At 49.5% G+C, this 15,465-nt stretch overlaps 1 protein-coding gene across 1 annotated transcript in view; it reads right to left on the reverse strand.

The window, feature by feature from the left end:
* JARID2 (jumonji, AT rich interactive domain 2) overlaps positions 1-15,465 on the reverse strand; it is a 303,515-nt gene that overhangs the window by 9,685 nt on the left and 278,365 nt on the right. Inside the window, exons 7-12 of the mRNA XM_006864074.1 lie at positions 11,468-12,506; positions 8,444-8,946; positions 5,426-5,518; positions 2,780-2,898; positions 2,622-2,692; positions 1,756-1,870 (exon numbers count right to left, since the gene is read on the reverse strand). Coding sequence (XP_006864136.1) covers positions 1,756-1,870; positions 2,622-2,692; positions 2,780-2,898; positions 5,426-5,518; positions 8,444-8,946; positions 11,468-12,506 — 1,940 coding nt within the window. The remainder of the gene's footprint in view (positions 1-1,755; positions 1,871-2,621; positions 2,693-2,779; positions 2,899-5,425; positions 5,519-8,443; positions 8,947-11,467; positions 12,507-15,465) is intronic.

A 15,465-nucleotide genomic window follows, 5' to 3' on the forward strand; every position in this document is an offset into this window, starting at 1 on the left:
ATGTTCCTTGGTGCACAGCCCTTGGCCCAGATGCAGGTTCTAATTAAGGACAAGTTCTAATTAGGAGACAGCTGGAGACACTGGTTCCTTGGAGAAAGACTTCATTTTAATAAAGAATGCTTAATCACCACATTAGTACAATAAACACAGTTAGTGTGGGATGAAGGCTATGCTGGTAGACTCTCAGACTATGAGACATCTGATTATTGGCAGTAATTTCCCATCTGCCACCATAAACAAACAAAGAGCTTGAACCACAGATCACACAGAATACACACAAACTTGTGAGGAAAAACTGTCTCTTAGGATGGCACATCTCCCTAGGAAACTCTACTGATAGTCACTGATGTAAGACACGGCCCGATGCCACCCGGGAGAACACAGGTTATACCAGGCTGTGAATAAGAGAACACACACTACTTACTGGCCAACATTTTATGCCAATGTTACTACTGGTTTCTTTTCCTTCATATGAAAAGAATTCATGGACTCACAAGATAAATATCGCAAAAGAAATGACAAAGGCCGTTCAACAGAGAATTGTTTTGAAATTCTTGTTTATAGGATGGATTCTTTCTTTAACTCAATCATAACTGGCTCCTACAAATGTCAGGTGTAGTCACAGTGACACGACTGCCCCAGTAAACCTAACCTGAAAGCAGGTGCCAACAGAGCTCATCATTTTTCTGAAAGAGAACCTCGGGCTGGTGGATCGGGGTGGACAGCACAGTGACTAAAGAGAAGGTCTCGTTTTTTCTTTGGCTTTAAGGAGGTGATATCCGAGCCCTTAGAGCCCTACGTGTTTGATAGCTGAGTCTTTTTTTTTTTTTTTTTAAAAAACCTTTGACCTTTTGGTCTTATCAAAGAGACTAACAATGAATGTGACCTAGTTGTGACCTAAGGCTTTTAGGTATCAATGACCTGCAGTTGAACCACATAGGGCAATCAATTGACTGGAGCCCCAATAACACCTCTGAAACCTGAGGCTCCCATGAGCCTCCCTGGTTGGCAATACTAGGCATGCCATCACACACTGACCCCTGGCCTCACCATATGCTATTTCACCTGGACACTGTCCTACACACTGGCTGGTGTTAACCTGCAATAAACCTGAACCAAGGATGTAACAGTTCTCTGAGTCCTACTGAATTATCAAGTCTCAGAATGATTTTGGAGAACCTCATATACACATGAAAGCATTACAATAAATAAGGGGACCCAGAGAAGAACGTGGAATAGGTAGGTCATGGACTGGGAAAAGAATGAACAAATTAGTCTAGGAAGAAGTACAGTAGTAGAAGCCAGGATGGTAAGACTTCAACTCAATTATATGGGGCATATGATCACGAGGGATCAGTCCTTGACAAAGGACATTAACTTGGTAAAATCGAGGCGCAATGAAAAAGGAAGACACTTAAGATGGACTGACATAGTGGTGCAACAGTGTTCAAACATAGCAGTGATTGTGAGTGTGAGGATGGTAATTCATTCCATTTTACACAAGGCTGCTAGGAGTCAGCACCAACATGATGCCATCTAACCATACACACAGTCGGATTCTACGCAAAGATATAAGGTAATTCACAAAAGTAATGTAAATGGCCAATAAGCATCTGAGAAGATGCTCTTCCTTGCTAATAATCAGCATTAGAAGTGACCTCCACCACTCCACCACAAAAAAGCAGGTAAGAAATTTTCATCTGCAATAGGGAACACAAATGCTCGAGAGTGAGGCCTGAGGGGACGTGTACTCACCAAATGCATTCAGCACCAGTGTGTAAGTAGTCGATGTATGGAAGGTGATTTTGGTCTCGAGACCAGCATGAGGTAGAAAAGACCATGCCAATATTTAGCCAGGGGATAGTCACTCCTAAAACACAAAGAGAAATGTTACTTTAAAGGATTCCAACAACGTATATTACAATAACGGCAATTTAAAAACCCTTTCCTGTTCTGAAAGAAGAAGAAAAGAGTCAGTAAGCCCAAAACCTCTGAGAGAAGGAAGAATTTATCCTTTGCTGGTAACTTTTTAAACATTAAACCAAGAACACAGGCACTGTCTGAAAACAATAGTAAAAGAACATTGTAATTCCCAGAGTCAGATGGGCCCAAAGAGCGCTGGTGGCAAAGTGGTTCCGAGCTAGACTGGCAGTTTGAACCCATAAAGATGACACCCTTGGAAAACACTCTGGGATTCTTGTGTCTCTAGAGACAGGTTCCAGGCGGCCTGCTCCAGGCAGCCCAGCCTTGACAATGACCTGGGCTTTTCCTAATACTGGACACGATAGTATCATTTATGAAAACTCGAACCATGGAGTAGCCTAAAAACATGTGGACTTTAGCTTCAAACACATCAACTCTGAAGTTCAAAGTTCACCATGAAATTGCTGCCCAGCTTCTAGATTCTCCTCTCCACCATATTTTTCCTGACTTTGTCCCTTTTATCATGTTCCACTCTCTCTATTCTAAAAAACCAAGTTTGATCGCATATTCTCTATGTGGTAGTAACCCGGCCCTTAGTAAGGCTGTTTGGTCTGTTAGAAGGCATCTTCCCAGCTCTAGTTCTCCGAGGGGTAGAGTTCATCCCCAGCCTGAACATGGCAGGAGGGGCAGCGGCTTACCAGGCACAGCACCAAGATGACGCAGAATGGATCCTGTGTTATTGGGGAGGACAGTGAGGTTCCATCCATGTCTGTGGAGAGAACCAGACGAACGTCACACTCACAGCTCCAGAGAAGAGGCTGGCTCTGGAAGGGTCAGGATGAGAGTATAGCTTTACCTTGAAAACGGCTCTGATTTTCCCACGGGGAAGCCGCTTCCGTGTGTGTTGGTGTCCACCTTCCCACAGTGGACGGCCACGTGGCAGTCCTTCTCTTCCACTAGCCTCCAGTACTCTTGCTGTAGGGATGGACAGACAGCCATTCAGCAACAACAGTGGCTCCAGCCAGAGTACCATTCAACACACCACCACTGAGGTCTAACTCATGATGGGCACGCCCAGCACAGAACACGTGCCATTTCAAAGGGGTTCACCATGGGCCTGACAACAAAATGAAAGCAACTAAAGGCGCCCCAGTATCGTGCTTAGACTGTAAATTCATAGAGCCTCTAGGCCCACTGTCCAACTTGCTGGCTCTGGACATGCCAATAGGAGGGATCAGCTGCTAAAAGGACACCATGTTTGGTCAAACAGAAGAGCAACGAGAGCGAGGGAGACCTCACTTGGTGAGATGGTTTGGCACAAAACAATAGATTCAGAGAGGCCAAAATGTAAGTATGGTGCAGGAAGGGGCGGTGGTTCATTCTGCTGTACAGTCACCATGAATCAGAATGAACTTGATAGTAACTAACACTAAACAGGTCGACCACATACACTGTTGTTGCTACTCCACGTGCCAGTGAGTTGGCTCTGACTCATGGTTTCTGAAGAGTGGCTGGTGGGTTTGACCCACTGACCTTTTAGTTCAAACTGACCTTATGGTCCAGTGCTTGTGCTACAGTGTCAGCCCAGAACACTCCAGACAAGAATTAATAAGCACATCTAATAACCGGGACTCCTGACCTTCTACTCTGGGTTATCAGGACTGGCTGCATGCTGAATAATGCAAGGTAGTTTAACAACACTTCAGAGCCAATTAAATCAGCACACGAAGCCCAGGAGATATTCACAGTGAGGCCAGGAGGGTGTCTTGCAAATGGCGAGCACACATGCTTCCTTGTCCTTGGGTACTGCACCCACACTGAGACTCCTTTCATTCTGTACTCCATTGTCATTCTACAACGACAACCTTACATGTGCTCACCTTGGCAAACCCTCTTCAAAAAGCTTAAACCACGAAAGCAGTTCAGAGTAGGAACCTATGCAATACACACTAAGTATCACAAAAACACAACTGACAAGTTCTCATGCCTCTGCAAACTCAATAAAGAGGGGCCAAGAATAAATTAAAGAAGGCAGCAGCAGTCTGCTATAAGGAGACGCCCCTGTGACCTTACTAGTCACGCTGCTAAGACTGAGTAGCACCCCAAGGTGATTCCTAATGAGGCGGGGAAGGCCCAGGTGTGCACCCACCAAGAGGAGTCCCCAAGACCCAGAACACAAGCAGCTCAACAGCCCGGACTGGAAGTCTGGATGCTAACCAGTCTGCCCCGAGTCCTATAGCAAAGCCAGTGGGAAGAGTCAAGGAACTTAACCTCTATGGGAAGCTGTGCACTAAGGTTTTCTTCATGTGTCTGACAGAAGATGCCCACAAGGACATATGCTGTACATGAAAAGCCTTTTTTCCAGCTCCGTTCTTCTCTTCTAACGCCCCGGAAAGCAGCTGTGGCAGCCACGTGTCCCAGAATCAGGAGCCAGTTGACACTGCGGTTGATGGGGTGTGTGTGTGTGGGGGGGGGGGGGGGGGGGGGGGTAGTTGTCAGTCCACAATGTGATGATGCAAAGCTATGGCAACCAAGGACAATCAGCAAGGACCCAAGGTCCAAAGTGAATGAAATCTGAGTGTACACCAAGAAAGCAGGCTTTCGTATCAGCACTCGGCTTCTGGGATCATGATGATGCCGTATCCGATGGATGGTCTACAGCAGACCTGGTTTGGCCAGGTTTGTCCTCTCCTCAACACCTTGGGAAGCCCCTGATGTCCTGGGCCAAACAGGATGGCTAGTTACCCCAAAGTCAGCATGCACACCTCAGTAAAAGCCACCCTGAACTTTATTTAAAAGATGGCAACATCCGAATGCAGACCAAGAGAAGAGGACAGGACAAGCTGCCGCCCACACATTACTGCAGGGCAGCTGCCCTGTGGACAGTTACACAAATCTGGGGTCTTTTACTTTAAAGGACCAAGTGTTGTTAAGGGCCCACCGCATGGACTCAGCTGGGCACTGGTTAGAGGGATAAACAAACAGAGCCGGGCTCCATCCCGTTACCGCTACACAAATTATCTACCCCTAATTGGTCCGGGCAGAGAGCTGTGCACTGTCTTTCGAACCTCACACTAACTCAAAGAAAGGAGTTGGCAGAAGTACAAAAATGGCAACCTGCCAATCCCATTAAAGGAAAAAAAACTGGGAGAGAAGAAAAGCACAACTGGTTTCCAAGGATTCCAAGCATTCTCTTGCATAACAGACAGGGGTGTGGGGGGACGCAGAGAGAGTCTGTTGTGAGCAAGCAGCTGTGAGGCTGACAGACGAGGTGGGGATGAGCCCAGAATCAATCCTGGGACTCTGAACCTCACAGACCCCAGAGGGGGCCAGGCCAAGAAGTGGGACTTCAGGAGCACCCTGAGATGACAACATGAATGAAAACGTCTGGCCACCCCGGTGCACACTCAGCACGGAGCAGCCAACGTCACCAACGTCCAAATCCTCTCAGGCTAGGAGACACTGGGAGGCCCAAGGGACGGAGCCCAAACTCACTCCTCACCTCAATCTCGGCTGGTGCAGGCTCCTTGCTGAAGCACATGTTCATGATATTTCTTGCTGTTCGATAAAAAGTCGTTAATGAAACAGACCTTCCCTGAAATCAAAACAAACACAGCGAGGTAAACTAAGTTTAAGAAACAAAGATAACCCTGGACCCCAAACCAAGCCACCCCCACCCCCGGGCCTCTGAGTGAAAGGCACATGGAAAAGGCAGGAAAGTGTTTCTCCAAGAATCGCAATCTGTGCTAACCTCCAAGCAACAGGCCAGAGAGGCCAGAGTAGGTGGCCATGGGCACAGACTTCTAAAGCACGCTTTCATGCTTTCTGGGACAAATAGGCGCAGCACGGAAGAGAGAGGCACAATTTCCCCATTTACTCCCTGTAAGGGGCAGTATCAGAAACCCTGGTGGGACTGTGAGTTAAGCACTGGCCTGCTAACCACAAGGTCAGCGGTTCAAATCCACCAGCTTGCTCCATGGGAGAACGATGAGGTGGTCTGATGTGTAGTCTTGCTAACTCTGCATAGGATTGCTACATGTCGGGATAGACTTGATACTATAACCGCAAGGTCAGTGGTTCAAACCCACTAGTCGCTCCTTGATTTCAGTCAGAACCAACTTGACAGCACTGAACAACATGGATTTTCTTAGTAAACCCTCACCTACTCCCCATATTCCCAGTGAAGAAACCAAGAGCATGTACTGAGATTGGCTGGAGGGAGACCTCAGGAACAAACAGCACCCCTGGAGGTTCCTAAAGACATAAAACCAGGGCAACTATGACACTGGGGTCACGCCATCTGAAAACTGGCCAGATGAGCAGCATGACTGAACCAACTGGGAGACAGAACCTGACCCCTCTCACCGGAGCCACAGAGAAGAGCCTGTAAAACTTTAGAGCACTAATACCAACCAAGAGTAATATCCAAAATGAATAGCTCACGCTGATAAAACACCTTAGCTGTTCCTTCTTAAAGGCTTATGTCATTTTAAAATCTGAAACACTGGTTTATTTTCTGTCTAACAATCACAAAGAAAATATTTTCTTCCAAAGATGAGACCCTTCTGAGACCACCCACACATCCCCCTTTTGTTGGCGGTAATTTTGGTTCCTTTGTTTTGAAATTTCTTTTTTAGCGAAACCTACTGTGTACTGGGGAGTTCTGGTGTGGAGCTGTGGGTTAATGCGCCAGACTGCAAAGCTGTTTGAACTGCAAGGTCAGCAGTTCAAGCTCACCAGTTGCTCCTCCGAAACCCTATATAGGGTTGCTATGGGTCAGAACTGACTAGATGGCACTTAATAACAACAACAACTGTGTACTGGGGAATCCTGGTATGGAGCTGTGTGTTAATGCACTGGACTGCAAGGTCACTTTGAACTGCAAGGTCAGCGGTTCTAGCTTACCACCTGGCTTCTTGGAAACCCTATACAGGGTCACTATGAGTCAGAACAGACTCAACACTTAACAACTGTGTACTGAAATTCTGGTATGGTGCTGTATTAAGCACTGGACTGCAAGGTCCGTTTGAACCACAAGGTTGCAACTCCTTTGCACTTACAACAACAATACTGTGTTATGGGGCTAATTCTCGAGACTGGACACAGACCAGAGGACAAAACAGAAGAGATCACACTTCCATCTGGGGACATGAATACTATCAGGAAGTAGTTTACAGAATGAGGTCAGTGAGGGGGATCCTTGAGCATCTCCACAAAAGGCAACAGGTCTAGAGTGGGTTCCACACTAGGGAGAGACGTACAGTCAACACACCAAAATATTTCGGCATTTGGTTTTGATTTCATCACTAAAGGAAATGGGTTTCTAGCTAATAGAATACACTTCCACGTAGTTTCAAACTTCGCCTGACATTGTTTCTTGCTTCCAAAAAGCTCACAGAACCAGAAGCACTAGAAGGGTCCTTGATTTGGATTAATCACACATCGTGGAACAACCCTGGAACCATGGAACCCGAGCACACTGCCGCCTGGCAGGAAACACCCAGGGACTCCTGAAGGAACCACACAGCAGGACCCACTGACTGCAGACAGAGGGCAACACACAACAGTGCCCACGGCCACTAGACGGTCACCAGATCCCTGCCAAGGCCACCAAACCGCAGAGCACAGTGTGGCAAGCAGGAACAGAGGGCAAGAACTAAAGCCAAGTATGGCAGAGGGCAGGAGGGGCTGTGAAACCTGACCCGAGAAACAAAGCCACAGGTCCTTCCTGCGTTTTTCTCTCTAGTCATCAAGGGGACCAGCTCCTCAGAGGCAGAACTAGCACTGCAGTGAGCAGTGACCCTGATTCTAGCCGATTCAGGCCCGCAAACAACGACAACAGAGGTGGGTGGGTCTTCATCAAGGAGGTGAGAGCACACTGGCTAGTAAGGCCTCCCAGAGAACCTTCCTCCTAGTATATCCAGACTGCGATTCCAGGGGGTGAAGTGTGCACCCCTGAAAGCTCAGGTGGAGGGCAGGAAGCGATGTGGCCTGCAGCCCCCCTGCAGGCAGGGGGAGGGAGACTGCCCTACTGTGGAGCAGCGCCCTGCCACAACTTTGGGCAGGTCTCCTGTAGGCGGCTGGTGCTGTCACAGACTTGGCAGAGCTCGGGGAAACCCAGCCCGTCTCTATCTGCACCCCTCTACAGAGCACATTAACAGTACAATCACACTGCACTAATGGGTTTATCACACTGACTCTCTCTAAAGGAAGGGAGTGGGTAGGGGCAGGCTCTAAGGAAGGAAGGAGATAGCTGGGATCTGGTCAGTCTGAGCAGCTCCAGCAGATCTGGGCAGTTTGTGTAAGAATCGTGCATAAAGGAGAAACTAAGTGTACATTCTAGTTACCTCAAACCTCCCAACATAATTCACCGAATACAAGAGAACCAAGGGGCTCGCCAGTGGCAAAGCCACACTGGACTGAGGCTGGACCACATTTTCTCCCCGAAGCCCAGCCAGCTTCCTGGACGCTGCATTTCCCAGGGGACACTGCCTGGTTGTCCCAGGGCTAGGTGGCCTACCTTATATATACACTTGTGGAAGTCGTTCAGGACGCCCTTCTCCTCCTCGTCCTCCTTGACCACTTCCTTTTCCTGAGCAAAGAGCCGCCGCCGGCCCGTCTTAAGCTGGGCCTGGCCCACCTCCTTGAGCTTGCTGCGGAAGCCGTTCCTGTGAGCCACGCCGTTGATGAGCCCGTTCTTGGGCTCGAAGCGGGGGAGAGAGTGGAACTTGCTGTGGTCGTGCTCCGAGTGACCCTCCAGGGGCCCCTTCCGCCGCTCCAAGCTCTCCTTCTCCATCAGCACCTCCTTCTCCAGCCGCCGGTGCTCCTCAGGCGAGAGCGAGTCGTAGGAGAGCAGGTACTGGCAGTAGGCCTCCTGGAGCTTGGCCAGCCGGTCCTGGGCAGTCTTGGGAATCCGCAGCATGTCTGCGAGTTTGTTCCATTTTTTGAGGTCAGTCACTTGCTGCATGCCGCCCATCTCGTTAATCAGCCGGAAAAAGCAGGCCAGGTCGAGCTCACAGCCTCCTGGGATGGAGAGGCAGGAAGGGTTAAAAAGGGCACGGAAAACCACCTTTGTACGTGGTTACAAATCGGGCTGCTAATCTCACAGTCAGCGGTTCAAAACTACCAGCGGTTCCACAGAAGACTGATGAGGCTTTCTGCTCCCGTAAAGATTTACAGCCTTGGAAATCTTATAAGGGTTGCTATGAGTTGGAACTGACTCCACGGCACATTAACAACAACAACAACAACACAACAGAGTTTATGACTGCCAACCCTTACAGGCTGTGGGATTAGAAAACCAAATAAAACTTCTGACCCTCAGGGGAACACACAGTTTAGAGAAAAGGACAGGAAAGAGTACTGGATAACAGTCATGGGCTGTAAGGAAAAGGGAGCCACAAGTGAGGGGGTGTGCAGAGGAACATCCAGGGTCCAGATTCTCCATGAAGCTACACCCATGTGCTCCCTGACACCCCTGCAAGTCCAACGTGGGTGAGGCTGGGCTTGGCCTCCAACCACACAGGTCAGCATGCCCACCCACACGACACCTGACCCCCTCACCCTTCTAGCATACGTGGTCCCGTGCACACACAGAGCCTACACTTCCAGGGCAACAGCAATGCCACAGTGAGGGTCCACGGCCATCTGTCCTACAGATACTACCCATTTGGATAAAGGGGGCACTTACTCCCCACTACGTCCCTGGATCAAATAATATTGGCTATTTTGAGGTAAATACAAAAAATACAAGAGTCCTGGTGACACAGTGGTTAAGCGCTGGGCTGCTAAATGAAAGGTCAAGAGTTTGAAACCACCTCAGCTCTCTAAGGAAATGATGTGATCCTCTGCTTCAGAAGTAAGGATTGCAGCCTGGGAAACCTGACGGGGCAGTTCTACTCTGTCCTACAGGGTTGAGCATTTAACCATGTGTGCCAACCCCAAATGTTTTCTATTAAGTGTATCTCAACTCCAATCATACTTGAAAGCTACTCCGTGGAAGCCTCTTGCACCGTGAACTTCACGACACTCATCAACTCATAAAGGCTCAGGGTTAAGTAGCCAGGGGCCTCTCTCAGCCCAAGTCCATGCTCTGCCTCCCTCCCACAGCACAGTCACAGGAAGGGTTAAAAAAGGGCTGACCTCTATCTTGGTGCTCTCTGGAAGCTATTCCAAAACTACCAAGCACCTCCCACAGATCCATCAGTCTGCGATCAAGCCACATCACGCCACATCACGTGAGGTGACGAAATGCTGTGAATTCTTACATCGTGGCTAAGAGCACAAACTGCACGCTACCCCACAATGTTCGGCAAACACACGGGCAAGGTGTCCCCACGAATCCATTGTCACTGTGTCTATCATACGTCATCGTGACAGCAGACCCTAAACCAAGTGACATCAGCCTTGGCAGCCACCTGCTGAGAGGAACCATGAGGCCACATCTTCCTGACAATCTCTGACATGACAATCTCTGACACCAAAGTGATTATCTGACCTCCAAACTGGCAGCAGTCTCCTCTCTTCCCACCCTGGGTCCACAGCTCAAAGAGGATACACATCCTTTTCCTGCAGAACATGTTCCGGTGGGAAAGGGGATTCCAAGTGGGTTCTACGCAAGGTCTCCAAGTTCCATCAGGAGGGAAGCGTACCCCTCCTCTGGTCGCCTGCATAGGGGCCCAGGAGGCCACCAGAGCACAAGTAAATATGAGGAGCAAGAAAAAAGGGGAGGGTGGGAGTGAAGAAGTCAGAGGGGGTTGGGCTGCAGGTTACCAGGAGCAGCGCTCTTGCCTCTGCCCTGGACCCTACAGTGGCTGAATGGGAGCCACCCAAGATCTAAACCCTACTAGGATGCACTGTAAGATGTCCACCACAACAGCAGATTCAAGTTCTAATCTCTAGACCCGTGAAGATGACTTGGAAACAGGGCCTCTGCAGATGTTACCAGTTAACATGATGTCAGACTGGAGTGATGGTGGTTCTGTGCCATGGAGTCGGTTCTGACTCACAGCAAACCTGCATAGGGTTTCCGAGGCTGTGTATCTTTAAGGGAGCAGAACACCTCATCTTTCTCCCACAGAACAAACAGCTGGTAGTTTCAAACTGCTGACCTTGAGGTTAACAGCCGACTAGTAACCACTGCCCTAACCAGAGCTCCTTAAACTAGACTAGAGTGGCTGTTAATGCAATGAGAGTTGTCCTTATAAAACATACGAGACAGACAAATGGACACACACATAGGGACCGTGACTGGGGCAGTCTGCAGTACTGCATCTACCAGCAATGGGGTGTCTGGAAACACCAGAAGCTGGTAGAGAGGCAGTGATCACATTCTTCCTCAACCACCGGGACTGATGACAATGAAATCCATCAACACATCAATTCTGGTTTTATAAGCCATCCAGACAGTGGTACTTTGCTGGGACCAAATCCTCCCCACTGTGGCCCCAGAAAGAAAGCAAACCTGAGGCCCCCACCTCTCTAGCAGCCTCAGCCGGGCCAGGTAACATCCAGTGGCAGACAGGGAGGGAGGGGAGGAGCTTACCTATGAGTGGGAGCTCATCCATGGTGATGCCCTGAGATTTGAGGTGCTTCTTGATGCAGGCCAGCCGCTGCACATTGGGGCCCCAGCGCCGGCCCAGCTTGTGGATGTGCTGGATCTGCGTGACGAACCGCATCTCGTCATTCAGCTTGCACTCGGGCCTCCAGTCGGGGGGCGGGATCACCCTGCACATCCCGAACTTCTCCACCTGAGCACGGACCGACTCGATGTAGATGAGTGGGTCGTGGAACTCCTTGGCAGAGGGCCTGAGCACAGGGATCTCGTCCATGGACGCCCAGCCGGACTTGCTACAGCCCTTTTCGTGCCTGCCGGACGCTGTGTCGTGGGGCTTGTGCAAGGACTCGGTCTGCGAGGTAGAACGATTTTCACAGGAGGCGCCGTCCGACTTGCCGTGTGCTTGTTTGCCTGGCGTGCTCTTCCCGGCCGCGGCCCTCTTGGGCCGGTTCCGTTCCAAACTTCTCTCCGGCATGTCCTTCTTCACCTGTCCATTCAGTGGGGGCTTCTCTGGGGGGGCTGCCGTAGCTGCCTTGCGGCCCGGGGTATCGGCAGCCCCAGCCGCCCCTTTCATTTTCTTGGGGGGTGACTGCGGCTTCTCCACTTGGTGTGCCTCTTCCAGTCTCCTCTTGGAATTCCGCAGCCCCTCCCTCAGCTGCCGCCCCCCCACCCCCTTAGTGCATGACTTTGGGTTCAACCTGCCACTGACCTTGACACCATTGACGGCCGGCCCAGTGGCCTTGGACGCCCCTCCGAGGGATAGCACCTGTTTGCGGGTTTTTGCATTGCTACTTTCAGTTTTCCCTGAGATTGTGTGGTTGACAGCGGAACTGGGCTTGTGGTGGCTGAGTTTGGTTTCCTTGACCAGTTCTCTCTTGGCTTTGGTGTATGTGACAGTCCCCTTGGTCACTGTTGCCGTGTACTTCACAGTTTTGGACGGTGAAGGTCTGACTTCTCGCATCTTTTTGGCACTGTTTGCACTTGCGCCCAGAGATGACATTCGAGTGACTCCGTTTACCTTAGAAACCTGGGAGACAGCAAGAAGAGCAAAGAGAGAAAAGCAAAATTAGTGCCTAGAGACAGCTGCCAACCCCCTCCCACCAGGAAAAAGAGAAAACAAAACAAAAGAAAATTCACTGCCACTCTTAGTGATTCTTCTACACAACAGAATGCCACAGCTCCTTCAGAGAGCTTCTGAGGCTGTAAATCTTTACGGGAGCAGACAGGGTGGTCTTGCTACTGCTAGATGGTCTTCCAACGACCAACCTTGTTAGCCTAATGCTGAAATCACAGTGTGCCGCCAGGGTTCTTTCATGTTAGACAAGGCTCCACAAAACGGAGACAGCTGCCTGCCTTTGATAAGGACCGTGGAGCAGGGAAATACAACACATTATTTGTGAATTAAAAACAGTGTCTTATTCCATTTTAGAATCTAGTGCTATTATATTACTTATATTTCTGCACAAACACACCTAGACTGCCACAGGTGGCTTTGCATTTTATTTGAACATCTGTGTTTGTTCTCAAGACTCTTCTGAGAACTTTGGTGTTTCCCAATGAAGACCCTGATCATGTCCCACCAGTCACTTAAAGAGCCCTGGTAACAGAGTGAATGAACACAGGGTTAGCAGTTCGAATCTACCAGTCGATAAGCAGGAGAAAGATGAGGTTTTCTGCTCCCACAGATTTAAAGCCTTGGAAACCCTACACAGGGACGCTATGAGTTGGCACTGGCTCCACGGCACACTAATCACTAATCAGAGGGTTAAGAGAGGTGACCCTATTTCTGTCTATCCTTATTCCAAGAAAAGAACATACTTTCTGTCCTTTGAGTGTTCCACATATAGCATAATCTGCCCACAGAAATTCAAAACTTATGTGCTAAAGGGGAAAACACAAAAAAACACCCCAAAGCAAAAACCATACTATCCAACCCACAGGACAAGAACAAACATCTGGTTTGGCTCGAGCACGGCCACACTCCAGACACAGGGATGTGACTGCTAACCTCAGCATCTGTCTGTCTGTCTCTTGCTGCCTTTGAGAGCCAGCCCTACAGAGTGTCCTTCTGGATGTGACAGGAACTCATGCCCGTTTCTACATGTGTGGTTCCCACCTTCCCACTGTGGGTGCCACTGGCCATTAAAGACCCACCACACCTCATGTACGCAGGGGCCATAAACAGGTGTGACATGGCTGGCTTCAGAAATACATTCAACTCAAAACATGAGGAGAAGAGGAAACTATGGGAGCCATGGTTTGCTGGGCTCTGCCACTGAAGCCAGCTCCCAGGCATCAATTTCTCAAGAGTTCACAAAACAGACTCCAGGGATTCATAACCACCATCATCACCCTGCTAAACTCAGCAGCCTACAAACCACCCCAATGCTAGGAAAGGAAGAGAAAGAGCAGCCCCATTCTCTCCCCGGGAGGAAGGTGGCAGGGCAGCAGGGCATCTGTTCCAGCGTTTGTACACACGGTGGTGGCAACACGCTTGGCTATACAGGTGCCTCTCTTGCTGAACACCTTTACAACATTCAATGCCATGCAGACAGTGCCGTCCACCTCTGCCAACAGGGGGCGCTAGATGGCAGAGGCTGGTTCTCCCCTTGCATCCCACCCCATACCTGGCCCAGGAAGATGCACAGGGGCACTAAATGGGGTAAAGAAAAGGAAAACAGCTCTCCAGGAGAGGAGATGCCTGGGCTCTACCCCCGGGAATTTCTGACTCAGTAGGTCTGGGGAGGACATTAAAATGGGCATTCCTAACATGCCCCAAGTGATGCTGTGTGCTGGACCAGGGTTCCCACTAGAGACTCAATCACCTTACAGTGGCAGTTCTGGGAAGAAGAAGAAGTCACTAAGCACTCAATTCCTCAGGTCCAACCAAAGCCATGACACAAGGCTGTATTCCATGGGGCAATTCAAAGGCATTTGGTGAACCCGGCAGGCCTGGCTTGGGGGTGGGTGTTGCCTATCACCTAGGGAGCCAGGACCACAAGTCCTCCAATAGAGACTGAAGGGCTGGCCAGGGAACAACCTTGATCCTCAATAGCTCACCACCCTCCAGGACTGCTGAGAAGAAGAGGGGAACGTGTACAAATATAACCAGAGGTGTGGACAGAGACAAGTATGCTATGGAAGGGACACAATTTTGGATTAGGAGGTGAGGAACCATGCAAACACTTCTAATTTTAAACTGTTCTTCCAAAGGCCTCTGCTGACAACCAATGAAACCAAAATAAACCTTTTAGAAACATCAACAGTAAAACCCTGCTGTGGTTCACAGTCTATTCCAACACTCCGCACCAGTAGGCAGGGACCTGAGGGTGCTTTGGGTTTTCAGAGGACGACTCTGTTCTCCACAGAGAGGACACATGACAACATACAATGTTGGTTCATCTCGTCTAAAGATGGAGTCGGGAGAGCAGCTATGAAAAATGGGAAACACCTTTCCGGTGCCTGTCAAACCTGGGGACCTTGAGAATCTCAGAGGGAAGCTTTTTAAAAATTATCTCTCCAGCATCTTATACGCAGTTGCTGTTGTTGTTAATGCCACTGAGTCCATTCCAATCCATAGCAACCCAGTATAGGGTTTCCAAAGAGCGACTGGTGAGCATGAAATGCCTATCTTGCGGTTCAAAGCGACTTTGCAGTCCAATGCATTAACCCACAGTGCCACATCCAGACAGATTCTGGGCTTCTACCAGCTCCAGCTAAATTCTGATCGAGCTGGAGAGGGTAGAAGCACGGAATTTGTATTTTATAAAGCTCCAGGTGACTGAGTGTTCCAAAAGACACTGAGTCTTGATGATACGGTGGGGTTAAGTGCTGGGTTGCAAGACAAGTTCAACTCTACTAAGCTCTCGGTTGGAAAAAGATGAGGCTACCTTCTCCTGCTCTGCGGGAGAAAGATGAGGCTTTCTGATCCAGTAAAGATTTACAGCCTCAGAAACCCTGTACAGGGTTGCTATGAGTCGGAACCA

This window comes from Chrysochloris asiatica, unplaced genomic scaffold (genome assembly GCF_000296735.1).
Source record: "Chrysochloris asiatica unplaced genomic scaffold, ChrAsi1.0 scaffold00060, whole genome shotgun sequence".
NCBI lineage: Eukaryota > Metazoa > Chordata > Mammalia > Afrosoricida > Chrysochloridae > Chrysochloris > Chrysochloris asiatica.